This window comes from Magallana gigas, chromosome 1 (genome assembly GCF_963853765.1).
Source record: "Magallana gigas chromosome 1, xbMagGiga1.1, whole genome shotgun sequence".
In the NCBI taxonomy this organism is placed as follows: Eukaryota; Metazoa; Mollusca; class Bivalvia; order Ostreida; family Ostreidae; genus Magallana; species Magallana gigas.
In genome coordinates, this window is record NC_088853.1 from 28,969,601 (window position 1) to 28,990,199 (window position 20,599).

The 20,599-nt window shown below is 34.9% G+C and overlaps 1 protein-coding gene and 1 long non-coding RNA gene across 2 annotated transcripts; one reads left to right on the forward strand and one right to left on the reverse strand.

The window, feature by feature from the left end:
- Positions 1-339: 339 nt before the first annotated feature.
- LOC136273650 (uncharacterized) lies at positions 340-1,447 on the reverse strand. The gene is made up of 3 exons (XR_010711839.1): positions 1,039-1,447; positions 720-861; positions 340-613 (listed from the first exon to the last, which is right to left on the reverse strand). It is a non-coding gene; the product is annotated as an uncharacterized lncRNA (long non-coding RNA).
- Positions 1,448-17,740: 16,293 nt separating this feature from the next.
- Positions 17,741-19,884, forward strand: LOC136269907 (uncharacterized protein KIAA1958-like). The gene is made up of 2 exons (XM_066065744.1): positions 17,741-18,874; positions 18,972-19,884. Exons 1-2 carry the CDS (start codon positions 17,881-17,883, stop codon positions 19,508-19,510), a joined length of 1,533 nt encoding a protein of 510 aa, XP_065921816.1. The 5' UTR covers positions 17,741-17,880; the 3' UTR covers positions 19,511-19,884.
- The last annotated feature ends 715 nt before the right edge of the window (positions 19,885-20,599 follow it).

Consider the following 20,599-nt stretch of genomic DNA (forward strand, 5'->3'; position numbering starts at 1 on the left):
GTCTGATTTTAAAATTAACTAGTCTAGCATAAATTCAAGTGTTATAATTTGGAACTTGAATAGGATATGTAGAGAAATGCAAGCTTGAACAAAATGAATTATACTAATATAACATGCTCTCATTATTAGTATGTACAAGCATTCAACTTATATTCAATAAAACTGTGAATTAACAATTCATATGTGAGCTTTATATATAACGAAGATGTCGCTGGGCTGGCGTGGAAGAGGAACGTCCTCAACTATGCACACCAACCAGTGCAAACATCCTTGGTCCTGCTTGGATTTTTTTATACTTTCACAAGATCAAGGAGGAATAGAGTTACTGGAGATGTAGCCAGAAAAAGTAAGTAGACGTCTACAAGTCTATATACATAAGTTATATTTGACTTAATATATTTTGAATTTTAACAAACCTTTGTTTTGCTTCCTATTGCTTCTTTAAATCGAGCAACTAAAACACACTTTTTTCCCTTGTTGTCGAATCCTCTGCCTGAGTTCATCTTTTAGCTGGCTTATTGTAAGGCTCTCAACATTCGTATAACGGCGGTTCTTTGATCACTATGAACATTGGCCAACCGCATTTTATGAATAACTGTTCTCAAGTCATCTCCTTATATAAAAAATAATTGAAAATAAATCATATAGCCAACAAAGCCATTTGTTATCATCAGAAAAGTTACAAACAAAAATTGTAATAATACATTGCCAAATCTTACCATTTGGTTGCGACCACTTCTTGACTTTTATATTCAACTTGTCGTCCCCTTTCTCTTCCCATATCTTAAAGGAAACACCTATCCTTCTAAGCTCTTTACATAGATCATCTTCAGTTTTCTGAGCAATGGACCACGTTACAACCTAAAAATAAACAATGTGCATTACATGTATTATAATCTATAATTAATTACACTTGTGTATGAATATATTTTCACTGCCTTAAATTACAGGAACATTTGGTATCAGTCTTGATAAAGTCTAACTTTTAATAACTCGGTGCATTTTGATCATCAGAATATAACAAATTATTTTTGCTACCTGGTTAAAAAGTTTGTGAGAAATCCTTATCCGAAGATGAAGGTCATCAACAGGCATGTCATCATAAGGAATGAATGGACATAAGTCTTTTTCCTTGTACTCAAAGGTGTTTTCTGACAAGTTCTTCACTTGTTCTAATGGGCATCTTTGAATTGGCCATGAGGGAACTAAAATTGAAATGGAAGTTTGTAATGTGATGTAAAGGTTTTAAGAATTGTACATTTTTAAGATTGATAATGTTGTATACTTACAACTGAAATCGCATATCTGTTCCTTATAGCAGTAGCACCACATACAAAAGTACTGACATAGGCCCCATTGATCCATATTATTATTGAAAGTGCTTTCCATGTAATAATCCTTGAAATTTTCAAAATTTGGTGACATAATATAATGAAAATATGACTTTAAAAAAGCAAACTATGGACAATGTTACAATAAACTCTTATTAGCAACTGTTCCGCATGTTAATAATAAAGGAAAATTCATTTCTTGAAATGTCTCTGTCACCAAATTTTCAAGCACTGGTCTGCTTTTATCACCTTAAAGTATTAAATAATGTGAAATATATTTTAATAATAATAACTATATTATTAGATTTGGTGTATACTGGTAAAATTGAAGCAAGGAACTAAATATACCAATGTAAAAAAAAATAATGTAAATTCATCCTCTGGTGACATGCTTATACCTTTGACATCTTCCGGAAGGGAATTCCTTTGTATGAGAATAAAAACTCCTCTTACGGAGTTAGTTTTTTGAAATTTTGGCCCCATCACAGGCAAAACGTAATAAAAGTGTGTCGTTTTCCAAATATTTCTCATTTTTTAGAATAGGACATGACATTCTCCAATATATCGTTTGCCTTTCTTCTGGTGCAGTCAATCTGTAAATACATTAAAAGTTTATAGGTTTAAAAAATAAATAACCAATCCTGGATCATTTCATCTCCTGAGGATCTGGAATACTGTATATATTTTCATTAAAGTACACGCATCTATATTATTGAAATATTTTTTAAGAAGATCTGGAAAATACATTTTTAATAAAGAACATGTATATTTATCAACATTACAGAAGTAACCATTTGATTACAAAAATAAAATTGTAGAAAATGCCAAAGCATTGCAGATATGAAGAATTGTGCAGCAGATGATAGTCATATAGCCATGTGTATGGTCCCACATAGAATTTAGTATATCTGATATGTTTATACAATGCTCATTAATCTGAAGTTAAATGCGTATGGTCCCGCATAACAAAATAAAATATAGTCATGTTCAATAACCAGAGTATCGTGCATATAGTCCTGTATTAGTTATGAAGTAATCAATTGAACACATAGTAAAATGTATAATACATGTGGTCCTGCATAAATGAACAAGATATCATAACATGCCTTATAAACTGCATAATTTTTATTTTGTTCTGCGTACATTTGTATGATCCAGCATACAAAATGAAAGATGCCACAATGTTAAAATATGCAAACTGTAATTCTTGAATTTCTTTGAGCACACATTTGAAGGTTAAGACTATACATATGGTCCTATAAAGTCAAATGATTCACATTTTGCCAATTAAAATAACTGTGCAAGAAGAAACAAGATTACGCATTAAGCCAGTCTTCAGACTTGCATACTAAAACAGAAACTTATACTGGCCTCAGTTTTGGTTTGAGGTGCAGTAATGCTGAGTGTATGTTGCGCCAATATCTGTGCATTGGAGACGTTGTCACAACATGAACGGATTATTTTGGGCATAGTAAATGAACTCCATCGTGGCAGAGGTAATTCAGATCACTCCAAAAACCCCTGTGATGCCAAACATAGACTCCCTCCTGGTTGGAACATTGTATTGGTCTCGACAATTTTCACATTGAAGTCCCTTGAGGAAGCTCAAGGCTGGCGGCGCAATAATTGTCCAACAATCATGATTGGAATACCTACTCCTTCATGTAAATAGGGTTTAAAGGATAGAATATCAGTGGTCACTACGCAATAAGTCATTCTCTCCTATTTGAATAAGGCACATGTGTGGTTTTGTTGGGAAACTCACAAAGGCTGGTAGCCACTCGTAAACCTCATCGTGCACATGTGAATTCATTAAAATAATCCGAGTCTAACTTTAAATTCCCTAATTGCGAGTTAGTCTGCATAAAACGCTGAAGACGTGGGACAGATGAATGCCCAATTAAGCACACACTGAGGAAACTAGAGTTGTCCATGTTGTGATCCATCTCCATATTCTGTTCTAACCCGATTGCGCACTAAACTGGCGAACCAAAACAGATACAATGTAGCGTAAATGACTACGCCAACACTCACCGTTTTCGGCTCAACGATGTTAGAGTAACATCTATGCTTCTCTAAGAGGCCTCCTGAAACGGTCGATGAAAAACTTCGATCGTAGACTGAGTAATATACAAATTCCACTGCACAGCAATTGCGTGGCTTCCTGTTCAAAATAAACAGATCAATAAGAGACACGTGACAAATTGAACACATCTGATTGGACTAGAAGTACAAAATAAGGGTTAGGGTAAACATAGACCTCAGGAGATTACATTAACAAAGTATGGAACAGTGTCAAGTGAGACAAACCAACAGATAAACACAACACGTCACATTAAAGTTATTATTTACAATAATCACTAATTTAACAAAAATGCAAATACCTGTGAAAGAAATACAATTGAAATCGATGAAAGAGAATATATGCAATATATTTTCATTGAACAATTATCCCTTTTCACTCATAAAATTTCACAGGAACGAAAACAAATTTCTTACGGATATTTATAATGGGAAATGTTTACATCTTTTCTCCATTCGGAAGTACTCGGGATACATTGCGCAATTTTTTAACGTTATCATCAGGGTTATTAATGGCTGATGCAATGCAAAATTTCCTTAGACCTTCAATTTTGGGATCTGTATTGAAACCTGAAGCGGTAGAGGGTGCGTTTCAAAACAGATACTCTGAACATTTTTCATTTTAGTGGATGAACGTAGTTTTAGCACAAAGGTATTTACAATTATTGAAATATCAAGCAAAAAGTGGTGGAAGCAAAAACTCGGGACAGAGTTTAACTAAAGTATAAGCTCTTGTTCAGATGATTTTAACCATTATCAATACTTCGATATATAGATCATAACTGTGGAAACACCTTCTCAAAATAACTAAATTACCTTATCTTTAATAATGGAACAAAATAAGATATCAAAATGCTAATCATATATTCCAAAGATATTTGAAAATCAATATAAAAATTATAAAATAAATGAAAATACAACATAAAAATTAGCTATCAATGACATCTGAGATATAACTTTTGTGACCTCCCATTTCACTGAAACTCTTTCCTTAACATTCAGGGAATTAATCCTTCCAAGTTCTGCAATTGTAACAGGGCACTGGAAAGATCTAATAACCTCTTCCTTCAACGTCTCAGGCTTCTTTGTGTGCATAAGCTAAAATTGAAAACATCTTTCCTCTCTTACTTGAGGCAAACGTTATACCATTAGGTTATCTGTCATTGTTACTTCAGGTAAGACGATATCTATAATCAGTCTTATTTCTTAAAAATTCTTGTCATTCGACACACCAATGATGAACCAATCATACATACAAATCAATGATACATGCATTAGTTTTCCTTTATATACGAGGGTTGTTCGGAAATTATTGAGACATTTTCTCTTATTCTTTTAGTAAAAAAGATAAACTCTTGAAATTTTACCAAAACGTAAATCAGGATAGAGTTTATCAATGTGAAAAGTTTCTTGTTCATGGCATGAATAGATCATTCCTAGTAAGCTGACCAAAGTGCCTTCGTCCTGTAACCCGGCGCAACCGCAAACTTGTCGAAACGTCATTTTAACGCTTCTTATTGCTCCCGTGTTTTAAACACCTTACAAACGAACTGAAATAAGAATTATTCTTTATTTCTCATCTTTTGTTTTAATTTCAAGATGTCATCATTTACATTTTCTCTCATTCTTGTTTTTTTAGAGAAAAAATCGAGTTATTTTTACCCGAATGTCTAATTACTGTGAATGTCTCCTGCAGTCATTTTTTACATATTTTAGAACTGTTGACAACAGTGAAAAAAATATGATGAACTGAAGTTCTATACCTTGTCTTGTCATCGTATAGTTTTTTACGCAATTGCGTGGCTTTAAAAGGTCTTCTTCTGAGATTTCCACCAGTTTAATGGTTTTCGTTACGCCGCCTTGACGTCAAAATTCAATGTAAAGTCGTTGTCAGATTTTTATTGTTTGGTAAATATATGTGTACCATATCCGTATTTCAACTCGAACATCAGTGAAACTTAATCAACAGTTAGTCTCAAAGAATAGCAAAATTAACATATTTAATTTGATTTCTGTTATCATTAACTGTAATTCTACGGACACTTATAAAGTAGATGTTTAAGTTGTTTAATCTCCGAGTTCATGGCTGCGCCGGGTACCCCGACCACCGACTTGTTTATCTACAGTCGTAAACAAAATATTAAATATTCTTTTAATATTACTTTGTTTTATTATTTGTTGGTGTTTCTTCAGTGTCTATGCCAATTTTCACCAAAATTCGTCGCTTAGAAAAGAAAATAATCGATTTGTCTCAATAATGTCCGAACAACCCCCGTACCAATTGAGATATGTGTTTTCTAATTCGGCCTTTAAGACAAACCGAATCCATCTTCACAAATAGCTGTCGTTTAAGACAATAACTTCTTAAATTGTTCAACTATTGCCAAGACATTTAAACTAACAAATAGTGTGAAACAATAAACATGCAATTTCAAATATCAAAAGTTACAACTGATTGAATTCCAATCTTCAAAGTTTCATCCTGAAGAGTGACATATTTCATCAAGATGAAGCTCTTGTCCTTCCTCAACACACTCATGTGCTTTTCGTGTATACTGATTGGGCTTATGTTGCTAAATTGACTAACAGATGATGCAGCATAGGATGCTCCATAGACACCACCATCGCTATACTTTCTCTCCAACAAATATGGTGATGGGCAATGGACCCTGCAAAATGAACCATTCCATAATGATGCATCTGCTTCAATTACAACTAATGATCCAATACAAGACGTGTTTGTGAAACACTTCAATGGAAACCTCTGCAAACAAATTGAGGAGTCAACATGTATTAATTCACCTGTCTTAAATTCCAGGCAGCGGTAGTCACTACCGCATTTTCTATGGGAGGAGCTTATCAAGATAAGAGAAAGCAGCAAAGTTATAGTTATATTTAGCATCACTTTTCCTCACCAGCTGATAAGCACATGGCTTATCTGATAACACATATTACTGACTACTCATTTTCGGTAGCCTCAGACTTTACTACCAATGTTTGGAGTGTACGAAAACATATTGTTGATGGAAAATTTCATACTGTTTATATGTACATGTTTTAAAGGTAAACAAATCATTATAAATAATTATTGATTTGTGTATAATTTACAGTTGTCATAAAATTGTTTACATTTTATAGACATATAATCTAAGGAAATGATTTATCACTGAAAAAATTAACCAAATCACTTTCATAAAAAGTTTCAATAATTCTGTCCCACAAAGCGAATGCATTTTGTTTGTTTTCGGTTCACGGTTTTTGTACCCAGATCGAGATCGTGGTCGCCGTACAAGTTACTTATTGATGAGTTTTCTCGGTCCACATTTTCATCCCAGTCTAGGACAGCCATGTTTGACCTCCGTTTATACTCCTCATAACCAAATTTTATTCTTTTATCATGATAGGGCATTGTTAAAAGATTCAACATAATGCGTGTCAATGCAGTTCACATAATCCTCTGGTGTCTTGTATATTTATAGTTTATGAATCTCTGTCTTAAGAATTCTTTCTACCTCAGAATCACTTAGGATGTTCTTTGATGGTTCATAATTTGGGTCTCTTCTGCATCTTGATTCCACAGAACAATTCTGGTGGTTGTTCTTATAGTGCTCAACAATATTATATAGACATTGTCGCAACTTCACAGGGGAACCTTGGCAATTTTTCATTGCATAATATGTATGCGTTTCAATTGATGCAAGCTAATCTGAAAGATGAGGATGCCAAGTAACACCCATATATTTCTGAGGACCGCTTGCATTGGTTACTTGTGGTTGATGTACCGCAAGATATTTTTTAACACTTGCATTTCTGTCATGTCCATGGATGTTGATTGATGTGTCATTTTCATCAAAATGTTGATAAAAATGTTCAACTTCCCTGATTTCATGACGCTTGCTAAGAGGATCACCTTGTCTAGTTACCACAGCCAAACCAACAACACGATGATGTGTTTGACCAATAGCAACGACGTCTGATTGGGCTGCATTTCTCCTCCAGTTGTTAATTCTTCATTGATGGCATCTTTTATTTATTCCTTAGCGAGGTCTTCTGTCATAGAGCAGTACAAACTATGGTCACTTCACCGGAACGATACCTATATTAGCAAAGTCACAAATACGCTTGTATTGACTGTAACGAACACCTGTTACTGGATGTCGACTTGTTTGGTGATTGCAGTACACCATCCATCAGTCGTTAAGAAACATGCGTCTTTTGAATACATAAACATTTTGTTAATGGAAATAATAATTCGGTTAATTATCGAATATCCTTTAATTGTGAACCTTTCACAATCATAATAACTAATATGCCCCTTGATCACTTTCATAAAAGCTTTAGCAGATGCATTACTTAAATATGCTTTAATATTCAGGTACATGTTAGCTCAAACATTCTCAAGTTGTAATCCATAAGTTTTTCATTCACAATATTCCTAAAGAAAATCTTCTAAATCGTTAGACATGAAACTTTTAAATATTGCCGCTAAAGTTGGTTTAAAATTTCCACAACTGCAGAGAATTGGACAAAACCGCATTAACTCTGAATAAATGGAATTGAGGCTTTGGGAAACAAAATCTTCCATTATCTTCAATTTTATTTTTTATCTCCGGACAGATAGCGGTTTCTTTAACGGAGTATTTGTATTTTGAGGACTGACGATATTAATCGGGATATTTGCCGCCTTATTAGATAAATCCAAATGGTCGTCAACTTCCACAAATTCTTTAGCAAGCCTTTGCAATAAAGAATCCATATTTCACACGGTATAAATTCGCGTAAAATCAGGCTTTGGTTGCTGCTTTTTAGGGATCTTGATCGTAAGTTCTTTACCATCTGGAAGTTTTATTTGAATGACCGTTCCGAACGTCCACTGAAAAATAGTTAAGATAAAAATAAATGTTTTAGATATTTGTGTCATTTTTTTGCTTGTTTTGTTTTTAATTATTAGTATGTAAGATAGATACACAATTATAATAGAATTCAACCCATACCTATGACCTGTTCTTCGCTTCCATTGGGATACTGCCTCTTAGGGAAAATGTATTTGTTCAACATTTCCATGACCGAGGAATAAAACCAAGATTGTTTTTCCTCGTCACATGTAAACTCTACAGGAACATGTTTAGTAGAGACGGAAAGCTGATTTTCCATTCCAAAATACTCCATTAGGCACTCAATGATGTAGGCGTCCACAACTGATATGAAGTCTTTGTTGTTGTCATAGTTGTCGTTTAGATTTCCCCTATTTTCGTTCGACTTAATCTATTCTGTAAAGATCTAAGTGTCCCGAGTTCCTGCACACTTGATGAATTAAAGAGTATTTTGAAAACCATATTCAAATAATTCATCTGCATATGGAAAAATTCAAATGATATTGGTGTTAAAATTTGAAACCTGTCCTGCGGATTTTCATCATGAGCTCGCATGGCCTTTGCTCCAGAAAATCTTTCTCGGGTAAATTGGTCTCCCCCAATATGAATTGTTGTTTCTTCGCTTACTTCCCTGCCAGCTTGGTTGTAGGCCTCGACCATTGAATTGGTGTAAAATTCAAGAATATGTACTACATCTTGATAATATTGTTCATTTCTAAACAAGACTGGCATTGGGATAACGTGTTTGTTTTTCTTTTAGTTGAAAACTGCATGGCTTGCTGATGTCTTTTTGAAGAACGGTCTTGAATTGTTCAGAGTAAGGTAGAAACTTGAATGCAACTCGTGATATTAGAATAACATAGTTCTTCTTTGTTTCCAGCATATCTGCTTCTGATGGCAAGAAGCAGTGTACGGGGGTTGTTCTAAAATCTCTTTGGGGGAAATTGTTACTGAGATGATCGAATTTGATGTTCTGTACTAGGATCGCGGAACCGAAGACATGGTGGAACTTGTCCTTGTTCTCTAATCTGTGGTCATGGACATCTACTTTCCAATTTTTGTTGTCTCCCACAATTCTAAATCTTCTACCCTCTCTGATCAGATCAATCAACTCGTCGTTGAAATGGCGTCCTATTTGATCTACAAGTCTTAAGCTATTCGCGTAGCTAAGACAGATACCAACCCTCTGCAGACGATCGAAAACCTACAAACAAGTTCATCAAAATGTTTTGTAAATGCAATCTCAAACATGTTTATTAGCAAACTGACTTAAATATTTGTTTTTAAGAGTTAAGTAACCGAAAATATGCAAAGAGCCCCCCCCCCCCCCCCCCAATTATTTTGCAGTTTTAATACCTTTTGATCACAAATGTTGTCTACAAGAACCATTGACATCACTCTTTGCACATGACTCAGCTCTACATTTCTTGCTTGCGCTATTATTCCATAGATCATGGCTACCTTTGGAAGCACGGACTGGACTTTTGTGAAACAGCGTAAGTCCTCTGGACGAAGCATAATGGAAATGACTAGACTAAATATTTCGGGAAATTTCTTTTGAAATTCCGTAACAATTTCACACCATTGGGAATTTTTCAAATCATCTGTCGACTTTTACTCACAAATAAATGTTTGCGATTACTTAAGGTAGCAAGGGACAGTTTCGAATAAAGTACCCGTCAATATTTTTGTAAAATTGAGAGTTGCTGTACTTGAAGGCTTATGAGTGTTGCTAAAATTCATGAAATGATTTTTAATGATTATCATTAGTTAGAAGGGTGTCTGTTGTTGAAATTGATATGCAATATGTAGGCCCCTTATGTTAGGTACATGAGAATCAGAAGTAAAATGCGAAACCTGCGGCTATGACTGTTGTGCTGACTTTACACAGTGAAATTGCAAGTTACAGACGGGAGGTAAAATAACACGAAAAGTAGGTGGATGGGACATTGTAAACTATACACCGGTAAGTTTCTGATATGTGATAGTGCAACATGCACGCGGTACGGAAGGTCAACCCTCTGCAGGGAATTAGCTGGGGGAGGTCTAAAAAGCTGAAAATCATGAAAAATTAGCAAAATATGAAAGGGTCAAAATCTCATAAAAACCAGTATATAGAGAATTTTACAGGTTTTGACTAATAATTTTCTTCAGAAATTGGTGATTGGCCTTATAAAGAGTGAATTAAAGGTATTTGTGCTGAATGGGAACTGAGGAAATTCTAGTTACAGAGTTCCGAAGACATGCATCCCTTGGCTACAATGAATTGTATAAAAAAAACTGTCCCTTGCCACCTAAACTTCTCACAGACTGGTCTGCATTTTTCATCGGAATTCCTATGAATGCATTTTTTAAGTTGTCAATTTTCATGAATGTTGTTGAAATTTCTTGTATGGATTTGGTATTACAGGCACTTAGCAATAAGTCAAAATCTTACTCAGATACAATGTCGTATTTGAAGGGACAAATGTCTTTACAGAGATCCTCGATTTTAGAATGATATGATAAATTTGAAACAGGAACATATCCTGTAAAGCTATGTTCTATATGAATTATGTTGGATGCTTCTTGAAAGACGGCAGGTTTTGCTCTTTTGAATCTGGGAATTTTGCTGCTACAGTAATTTCCATCATCGTGAGCCGTCGTGCTAATATCTGTTTCGATGTTTTCATCGGTAAAAGCGGATTCAAGTAAATTAATTCTTATATATATTAGTGCCATATTAATGAGGCGATTCAGTGTAAATGCGTTTAAATTTAAATTTAATACCACTTATTTACCTCTCAACACATGAGCATTTTTTTCAGGTCCGGACTCTCCTTGCTCCGTTGGAAACAGGCATGTATGTGCCGACTTAGTAAAACTGTCACCGAGGTTTCTCTATTGAGGTCTTTTTTCGACAGCAGGAGAAGATGCCATCCTTTTGCATCGTATCTTTGAACTAATGGTATTTTTTGACAGTTTTCATAAAATCCTTGGCATTTTTTATCCAAATTATCTAACGTTAAAAAACAATTTCTACACACGATCCCGCTTTCTGTGTTAATACCTCCATATTTTAGTAAAAGGTGCTTTAAATTTTGTTCTCGGATTCTAGCCGATTTAACTTTTCTAATCTCCTTTGGAAAATTTCCGTAAACTAAACATTTTTTAGTAGTTCCTAACTTACGTGGTGTACATTTTTCCATTCTTTACCATTATTGCCTGATTTTTCAAAGGTGTGTACGTTTTCTGTGTGTAGCCTGTGCGGTCCATTCAATTAAAATAAATCTGTCAATTTCAGAACTATGTGCTTATATTTATCAGACCTTTGCGAGAATGGTGCGAAATCGGACCATTAACATCTTCAGCAGCCCCATATATCAAGTTTATTAGGCAGAGTCTGCTGACCCAATTATGACTTACGTATATATTTATACAACATTTCCGATTATGTTTAAAATGTTTACAATACCCACATAATCGTAGTCAACGGTGTCAACATATTAATTTGTTCGTGTCAATTTAATAAAATTGTCAAATAATGTTTAATTCTTCTTAAACGTTCTTTTTTCTTTGATCCGCCTGCGCCTGCCACTTCTTTTTCCGATTTATTTTTAGTGTGCGCATATACCCTGCGCGAGGTCGCAGTGAGTTTTCCCATTGTCATGGCGGTGGTGGTTACCTGTCCTTGAATTTCCTAGTGGCAGCGTTTGGAATCAAGGGCAGGCTATCCAGTCTAAGACATGGAAGCACTTGTCGTAAAAAGGGCGAATTAATATGTAGGTTTGGTTTCCCAATACCCCCTATGGATAAAACAAGATTATTAAATGGACTGGGAAAAGATTCACCCCATTTCATTAAAGCCTCTAAATATTACTTAAAGATAATTGAAGTGATTGAATCCTTCAAACTTGGAACAAATACTGCACTTTCCTTCGAAGAATTCCTAGACAAACTTTCCTTATGTATGGACGATTATATTTTGGCCATTCGCTCAAGAATTCCACCAGATAAAATTAAAATTTTCCTAAAAAGAGGCATTGCAGAGATTCGTGTAAATAATTAAAATGAGATTCTAATGAAGTGATGGAAGGCTAATATGGATATCCAGTACATTGTTGACCCATACTCGTGTGCTGCCTATGTTGTCTCGTATATGTCAAAAGGACAAAAGGGAATGTCAGTTCTATTGCAGCAAGATTGCAAAGCAGCACAAAATAATGGGAGTGATATACAACAACAAGTGAGGAAAATTGGCAATGTATTTCTGTCTCATGTCAAATTAGGAGCTCAAGAAGCAGCATACATACTTCTTCAAATGCCCTTAAGAAAGGCATCCAGAGAGTTTGTTTTCATAAACACAAGTATTCCAGACGAACGTGTTGTTCTTGTAAAATCTTGTTCATCATTAGAGGAGCTTCCAACAAATTCAACAGCTATAGAAGCTGATAACAATATTAAAAGGTATCAGAGAAGGCCTGGTACAATGAACAACTATTGTCTTGCATATTATGTTGCATTATTCAACGTAAAATTTTCAAAACAGACCCCCAAAAGTTTTAACTTTATTACGGGCCGCCGGAAGGCGGTCCGTTATTTGATACACATTTAAATATTGTTACTGCGTTTCTGCGGGATAGTTCTTTTTTATTAGAATTAATACTATGCTTATTTTTATGAATAAAAGTCAATTTGCATGTAGAAATATGTTTTATGCCTTTTAGAAAATATCACATATTTTTTCTTTTACTCGTAAATGAAAAGTAGGTCAAACTTAGTAAATTGTCGTATTTGGCGCGTTTTTATCGAGACTATAATCTATTCGGAAAATATCGGAGTTCTTCATTCTTTTCAAAACAATGCATCAGGATCGGTATGCGGGACATACTAAAGACCTTAAATATTAAAGACCTGAATGTCATTAAATTTTATATGAATGATATTTTTGAATTTCTATGTGCCGTGTCAAATAAAAAGAGTTTGTGTGTGTATTTATTATATTTCCATGTAAAATGTGGTAGAAAATTTCATGAAATGACATTATATCAATTATTTACGCAAGAATATGACAGAAATGAAAATTTGAATTGACTGGGAAATTTGAACTAATAAATTTTTATTTTATTATGAGTCCCTTGAAATCATGCTAATACATTAAGTTTTCATTCAATACAATGCAACCAAAATAACCCAAAATGGTTTGAAATACATAATCTCCAAGAGAAAAATGATGAGTTGCACTTTGTATTAGAGTAATGTACAAATCAATGTGTTCTCCATTACTTTATACTATGGCAATGATCATACAATTTCCGTTAGAAATGCTTACAGTAACGAAATCGATTCTTTAAGATAATAGTAAAATGTTAAACTTCAACACAAGTTGCTGAAAGTATATTAAAATCTACCATAAAAATTAGAACAACCAACTCTTATTTTCTTCTTTGTGGTGTGTTTTTATGTAAACAACCAATGATTCATACAACAATTATATTTTTTGCGGCCCATTTGACGCTTGCGTCAATATGATTTCTTGTTGAGAATGAGGAACGTAATGTTGAATTACCAGAAGACAGTTACGAGTTCGATGTCATAGCTGATCCTTACTACAACGAAAATTAATCAACTATTGCAAACGAAGATGAAGAGCATTTTGCTCGAGATGGTTCTGTGTTAACAAATAGGAAAAACAGTAGTAATAGCGACCATACAGGGGATATTAAACAATAGAGCTATTGTTCTGGGAACAATGGGAAAGGTAATAGGATACCCTTAGGGGAGAAAACAATGAGTGAAAGGGAATACCCCATATCAAATGGTACAGAGAGGAATGAGGGATACCCTTGTAAAGGTCATATGATACGTCTTAAGTAAATAGTCTGAGGATAAGGTGCTATCTTATAAATAAATTGGTAATTATGATATTAAGGTTTTTAACAATGAATTAGCTAAAATCAAATGCGATGTGAAATCGATGGAGACAAAGTGACCTTTGTTTACTGCATACTATTCGAGTGGTCAAAGGGCGATCACTTGTATAAGCACATTTCAGTGTACTTACTAAGGTAAACAATGGTTGACACAGTTTGCGTATTTCGTTCACTTTGGTGTATGACGTAGAAATACACGACTCTGTGACCCGAGTTGACCTTCGATAAGTGAGTAACCTTACACATCAGAACATTTAGTCAACACTAATACTTCTTAGGCTTCATTGAATACTCTGGCGTGCTACAGACGTCAGATATTTTTTTTACCCGAATGCGATGACAGTGTAATATTTCACTACAAAAAGATTTTAAGATTACATTTCACTACAGGTCTGTGAACAGACTTAAATCTCACCATGAACAGACGACTCTGTACAGTAATGACGATTCATCACGAAAAGATTGATACACTGATAAAGAATTTGACCCCAAAACGGTAGATTAAACTTTACCATGAAGCCGTGTACAGACGCCTTGATACACATTCATAAAGGATTTGACCCATATACGGGATTGATATGAGGGTCATGCCTGCAAATTACGATTTGCGGTTATAACTATTGCACAAAAATTCCTGTTTTGATTAAATAAAAAATTAAACAATGTTTATAAAAATTTAATGATATTAGAAAAAAAAAATTAAACATTGGTATTTGCTGTACGTTCTCATTCATTGGACGCTTGTAGGGGTTATCATCTTCTTCAGTATATGCTGTATCTTAAATTCGCATTCATTGGACGCTTGTAGGGGTCATCATCTTCTACAGTATATGCTGTATCTTCGAATTCTCATTCATACTTTATGAGTCTGCTTTATCTCATTCAGTCCTTGGTCTAGCAAATAAGAACTAGATGCTGTCATTAGACAGTAATACCCGCACCATGTGTTTGCCCCTAAATAACACTGTTGTACCAGTTTAATTAAAAATGAAGGCTTTATGCAAGCTCCGGTAATACAATTAAAATTTATAATTTTCATAACTGAAGGATGAGATCTCTTCCCATATGATAATACACATCGTGACATGAGCAGCACTTTATGTGCAATTTGGGGTAGAACTGTTTGCAGTGAATTTTTAGTTAATCAATAATCTTAACATTTTATGTCATAGAAAGTATAATGGTCTACATAATTATTACAAACAAAATTAAAAATTAAATTATGCCCCCTCCCCGTGGCGGTTGCCGGTTTTAGATTTGCTTCTGTGTGCCTACATGAACATCACCGTGTGCACAGATTTAGAGAAGGGGTGGGAGTGAGGGGTCCAGACCCCCCCCCCCCCCCATGAAAATTCATTTATATCAATTGTAAAATTACCAAAAAATACACCTTCGACCCCAATGCTCTTACAGACATGTAAACGCTCAAACCCATTGCGCTTCAATGTTAGGTAACATTATTTGGGGGGTAAATATTTAATCAATATTTATTATACTTTATTGTTTATCTCAATAGAAAGTATACATGTACATTACAATATGCAGGTTACTTGCACCACCTTAAAGCTGTTATTCACCTAATAAAATAGTGCAAGTGGATTTGAAGAATAGGTCATAAAAATACATGCATGTTACAAATGAATGATCTTTGTCTGAAGTTACGTACACAACACAGGTTTGCATGTCTCATTAGCGAGTACTAGTTTTACCCAGCTCTTCGATTAGATGGGTTCACGTGTATATATACATGGGTGTTGCTAAAACGCGGAACGGAAAATGGAACGGAAAGCGGAACGGAAGGGAAAACGGAAAATCTTATCTAATGTTATTTACCTCATAGATTTGTTAATCATGCTAAAACGATATACTTTAAGTACCTTTTTAATTTTTTTTGAAAGATTAGCAATATTAGATTATTTATTCAAGAATATTTATTCCACTATATTCTGTCCCAAAATATCCTCGATTCACTTTTTGCTGTATATTTATATATACCTCAGGGTTCAAGCAATTCTCTTTTAAAAGCATTAAACATTCTCATTATTCTTTCTTTAAAACGTCCTCTCTAGCTTATCAGCTGGTATAAATACACGGCTAAAAATAAAGAAGTTTACGGGGTTTTGCATTTCAACAGAACCGGATGATAGTGTTGAAAAATTGTGCAAGGTCTTCTGAGTGACTTCCAAATGGAGAAAAGATGTCAACATTTTCCATTATAAATCGTCCAAATGTGCTGCATGAATATTTTGGGATCGACAGACTATAGTCCCAATATATAATCGGAAAATCAAACCAGGCAACTTCTAGAGCTCTCTATTCGGATCATATGTATATAGCTGCTGGAATAAACAACTGCTTAGTAATGCAAACGTAAACAAAATTGAATTGCTAAAAATACTAGTTTCACAAATTACTAGTCTCACAAATTACCGGGTATTTTAATGTTAACTGTATTTTAATTTTTAATGTCGTCAGTCCTACGGTTTTTTTTTCTTCCATCTCAATGATACTGTATTGTCTGTATGATAAAAGATCGTCTAGAACACCGAAAATTCAATTTTGATGTAAGTATATACATGTACATCATATTTGAAATATAAAAATACTCAAAACACGCATAAAACGCTTTCACTAACTGCGTACGTTACGCTGTTATGCCAGCAATACCATATAAGAAAAATAAGTAAAACGTTATAGCTAATTTGCTCGTTTAATCATGTTAATGTTTCACAATTCGTCAACATTTGATTTTTCCGTTTCCGTACTCAACTAAAGCCGAGTGAATACAATGCTATAATTGATAGACATTCATATGAATATTAATAAGATAACAACGTGTTGATAATCATTCATTAGATATAAATAAAAGATACAATGTAAATCGTTTCTGGCCAGTTTATACCCTAACGTGATGATATTTTCCATTCCGTTCCGCTTTCCGTTCCGTTTTCCGTTCCGCGTTTTAGCAACACCCATACATGCATGTCTGTGTTTTTCGTATGCAGAAAAGGATTAATTAAGATCAGCTAAAGGAATTCATTATTGTGTTTTAATTGGATTATCATTATGATGTTGACCAATTTAGGTAAGCATAATACATGTAGTAGCAGTAGCATAATATAATGAGATGCCAGCATACATATTATAAGTTCTACTTTCACTTTCTAAATGTGATCTCCCTTTGACAGCATACTGTATCATCATCTTTTAATATTTAAATAAGCTTATCATCGTTACCTATCCTATTGCATTTGTAAAGTTTCTGTCATTTTAGTTGCAAAAGTTATTTTTTTCATTTGTCAGACTGCATGCAGTATTGAGTTGACCCCATATTGACCCTGTATAAACAATTTCTTATTAAATTTGTGTATTACATGTAAGTAGGTGTAGACACTTATCATTTTTATATGAGTTATAATAGGAAGGAAGGAGTATTTCTTTCTTAATGTATTATAATGCATTAAAAACAATGTAGGTTATGACCTTAGGGACTGTTCTGACCCCACAAAACAGGAAAATACAAAATATCTTCTAAGTTATATTTGTTGGACTAATAGTCATACAATAATTGCTGTATCTAGAAATGAAACGGAGGCGTGACGAGTGCCCGCAAGGGCACGAGGTCACGACCCCGTTTTATTTCTAGATACAGCAATTATTGTATGACGATTGGTCCAGCAAATGATTTGTGGCACGCCTACTTTCACGAGCTGCAGTGGAATTTTTCGCGCGGCATTTCAGTTTAGACCGCTTAGAAAGATGGACATAGATTTTCTCGACGATGAATTCAAAATTGAAGAGATCGACGACTTGACATTATCTCAAGTTTGTGACGAAATGGAAGCTTTCGACGGATTGCTTAACATGAGCCTTACCCAGACGCTTGCAGAGTACGAAACAGGATTGGATCATGGTGAATTTCAACTGGATTGGAACTTTTTGGGTGAAAATGAAAACGTTACAAAAATGCCGACCACATCGGGTGATCGCTTCGCAACCCCTGTGACGGAAAGTGACCTGAAATCGTTAATTGAAAGTCAGGAAAACATTAACACTAAACAGAACACTAAGTGGGCGGTCAATGTGTTTGAAAAATGGAGAACCGGCAGATCCGAAACTATTCCAGAACTTCAATTCCAGGGCAGCGAGGAAATGAATTACTGGCTACAACGCTTTATAGTGGAAGCTAGACGGCAGGACGGTAAGGATTATCCCCCTAAGAGTCTGTACTTGATTTCATGCGGACTCCTGCGATTTTTGCGAGACAAAGGTGTGTACGATAAAAACTTTTTAGACGAAAAAAACACAACATTTATCGAATTTCGGAAAGTTCTAGATGCAAAAATGAAGTCGCTGATTGAACTGGGCATAGGCTGTACCACAAAGCAGGCTGATCCTATTTTACCAGAGGATGAGGCTAAGTTGTGGGATGTCGGAGTGTTTGGAAAGAAAAATGCGGAACAACTTCAGAAAACTATTTTCTTTTACGCATGCAAAATATTTGGTCTACGTGGTTGCGACGAACATCATAATTTGGAATGCGAACAGTTTACTATTGGATCAGACAAGCTGGGGAAGTTTATTCAGTTTACAGGTCGGAAAACCAAAACATACAAAGGAGGGCTCGGACAGCTGAATGTGTGCAACAAGACTATTAAACATCACTGCCAGTCCGGTAAGAGAAATCTCTCTCTCTCTCTCTCTCTCTCTCTACGCTAGCTTACTCGCTCGTTCAACTTGCATTTACTTATGAATTACTTTTCATTATATAGGGGAGAGATGCATTGCTGACTATTTCGATTTATATCTGGATTCTCTCGGACGCCAAGGAACATTCTATCGGAGACCACTACCCGCAACATCTGATGTGCCGATCCGGTATGGAAATCAAGCAGTGGGAATTAACAAGCTGAAAAGTTTCATGCGCGTCATCTGTACGGAAGGCGGTTTACAGGGAAATTATTCGAATCATAGCGGCAAACGCACTTGCGCGACCCAGCTATATTTGTCTGGTGTAGAGGAACAACAGATAATGAATCGTACTGGTCATCGCTCACAAGCAGGGGTCCGTAAATACAAAAGGTCCAGTGCGGAAATGGAAGCTAATGTGTCCAAGATTTTGGATCCGCCCAACGAGTGTACCGATAACTCGATTGCGACTCCTGCAGATGAATCCACTCCTAATATTTCCGAGTGTTCCGTTTTTCCGGAAACATCAGCAACTGTCCATAGCGAAGAGGAGCCCATGAGCAAGAGGCCTAGACTCCCATTTGGAGAATTTAAAAACTGCAACATTACGTTTCAGTTTTAAAGTATAGATAGTAGTTAAGCCAGATAGGTTGTTTAACTACACGAAACTTATATTTTTCTATTTTTTGTTGAATTTTATGTTGTCTGTGTTAAAAATTACACAAGGACGTTCAGCAGCTGTTCAGGTGTTTATGTAGTTTAGAGTTGTTATGAAATTGATTAAAGCATAAATTTTGTGTTAGTTTGCTTTTTTCTCACTGTACAATAATTCAAAATTTATTGTACGGTACAATCACCATGCAGTCTTTCATACAGTACAATAACGTGTAGATTCTAAAGTTATTGTACGGTGATATGCCACGCCTACTCGGGTAAAGGACAAGTATTGGAAATTATTGTACACCAGTCATCAAAGGAAAAACGCCGCATAAGTGCCACAATGTCATTATGATGCATCAAATGGTGTAAAGTACATTAATGACCCCCAGGTGTTGTCTTTAACACCCCCCCCCCCTGCCTTTATGAAATAGGGAATGATATGATACACTGTATATTTTGTTAACTTCTGAGATCTGAGATTTTCATCCCTAAACCATATAATTTATTTTTGCTCTTTGTGTCATTGCGCATAAAATTGTATGTAGATTATGCCCCCTTGGAGACACCCTGACATTTTAGAACTAGAAATAATAATGTATTTTATCTTATTCATATGTTATACAGTAGTGTTTGATCCATGTGGGTAAATCCTAGCCTACTGATGTCACTGCTTTGTTTAGGAGACTTTACAATTGCCCCAAATAGGCGAATACACATGGAAGTGATGCATATAACATTTTGTTTATAAATCTTAAAAATTGAATTAAGCAATTTCCAAAATGTAAATGTGAATCACGAGAGAAAAAGCAATCAAGAAATGATTCAAAATTTGCTACTGTACACATGTAAGAATGTATTAAGAAGAAGACTGAATCTTTATAACCAGGTTAGATTGGGGGGGGGGGGGTGAATGTGGAGTATAAACATTTATAATTTGAATCGTTTATTGTTATTAATTTTAACTTGTCAATGAATACTACTTATTGATCCCAAGGTAGAAATATGACCTCTGATCATATCTCAATAGATCATTTGTCAATTATGCAAGGTG

Excerpts from the sequence above, each read along its gene's own strand:
- LOC136269907 (XM_066065744.1), top strand. The coding sequence starts at position 17,881 with ATGATTTGTGGCACGCCTACTTTCACGAGCTGCAGTGGAATTTTTCGC. Across the intron at positions 18,875-18,971 it reads TAAACATCACTGCCAGTCCG|GGGAGAGATGCATTGCTGAC; the intron begins GTAAGAGAAATC and ends TTCATTATATAG.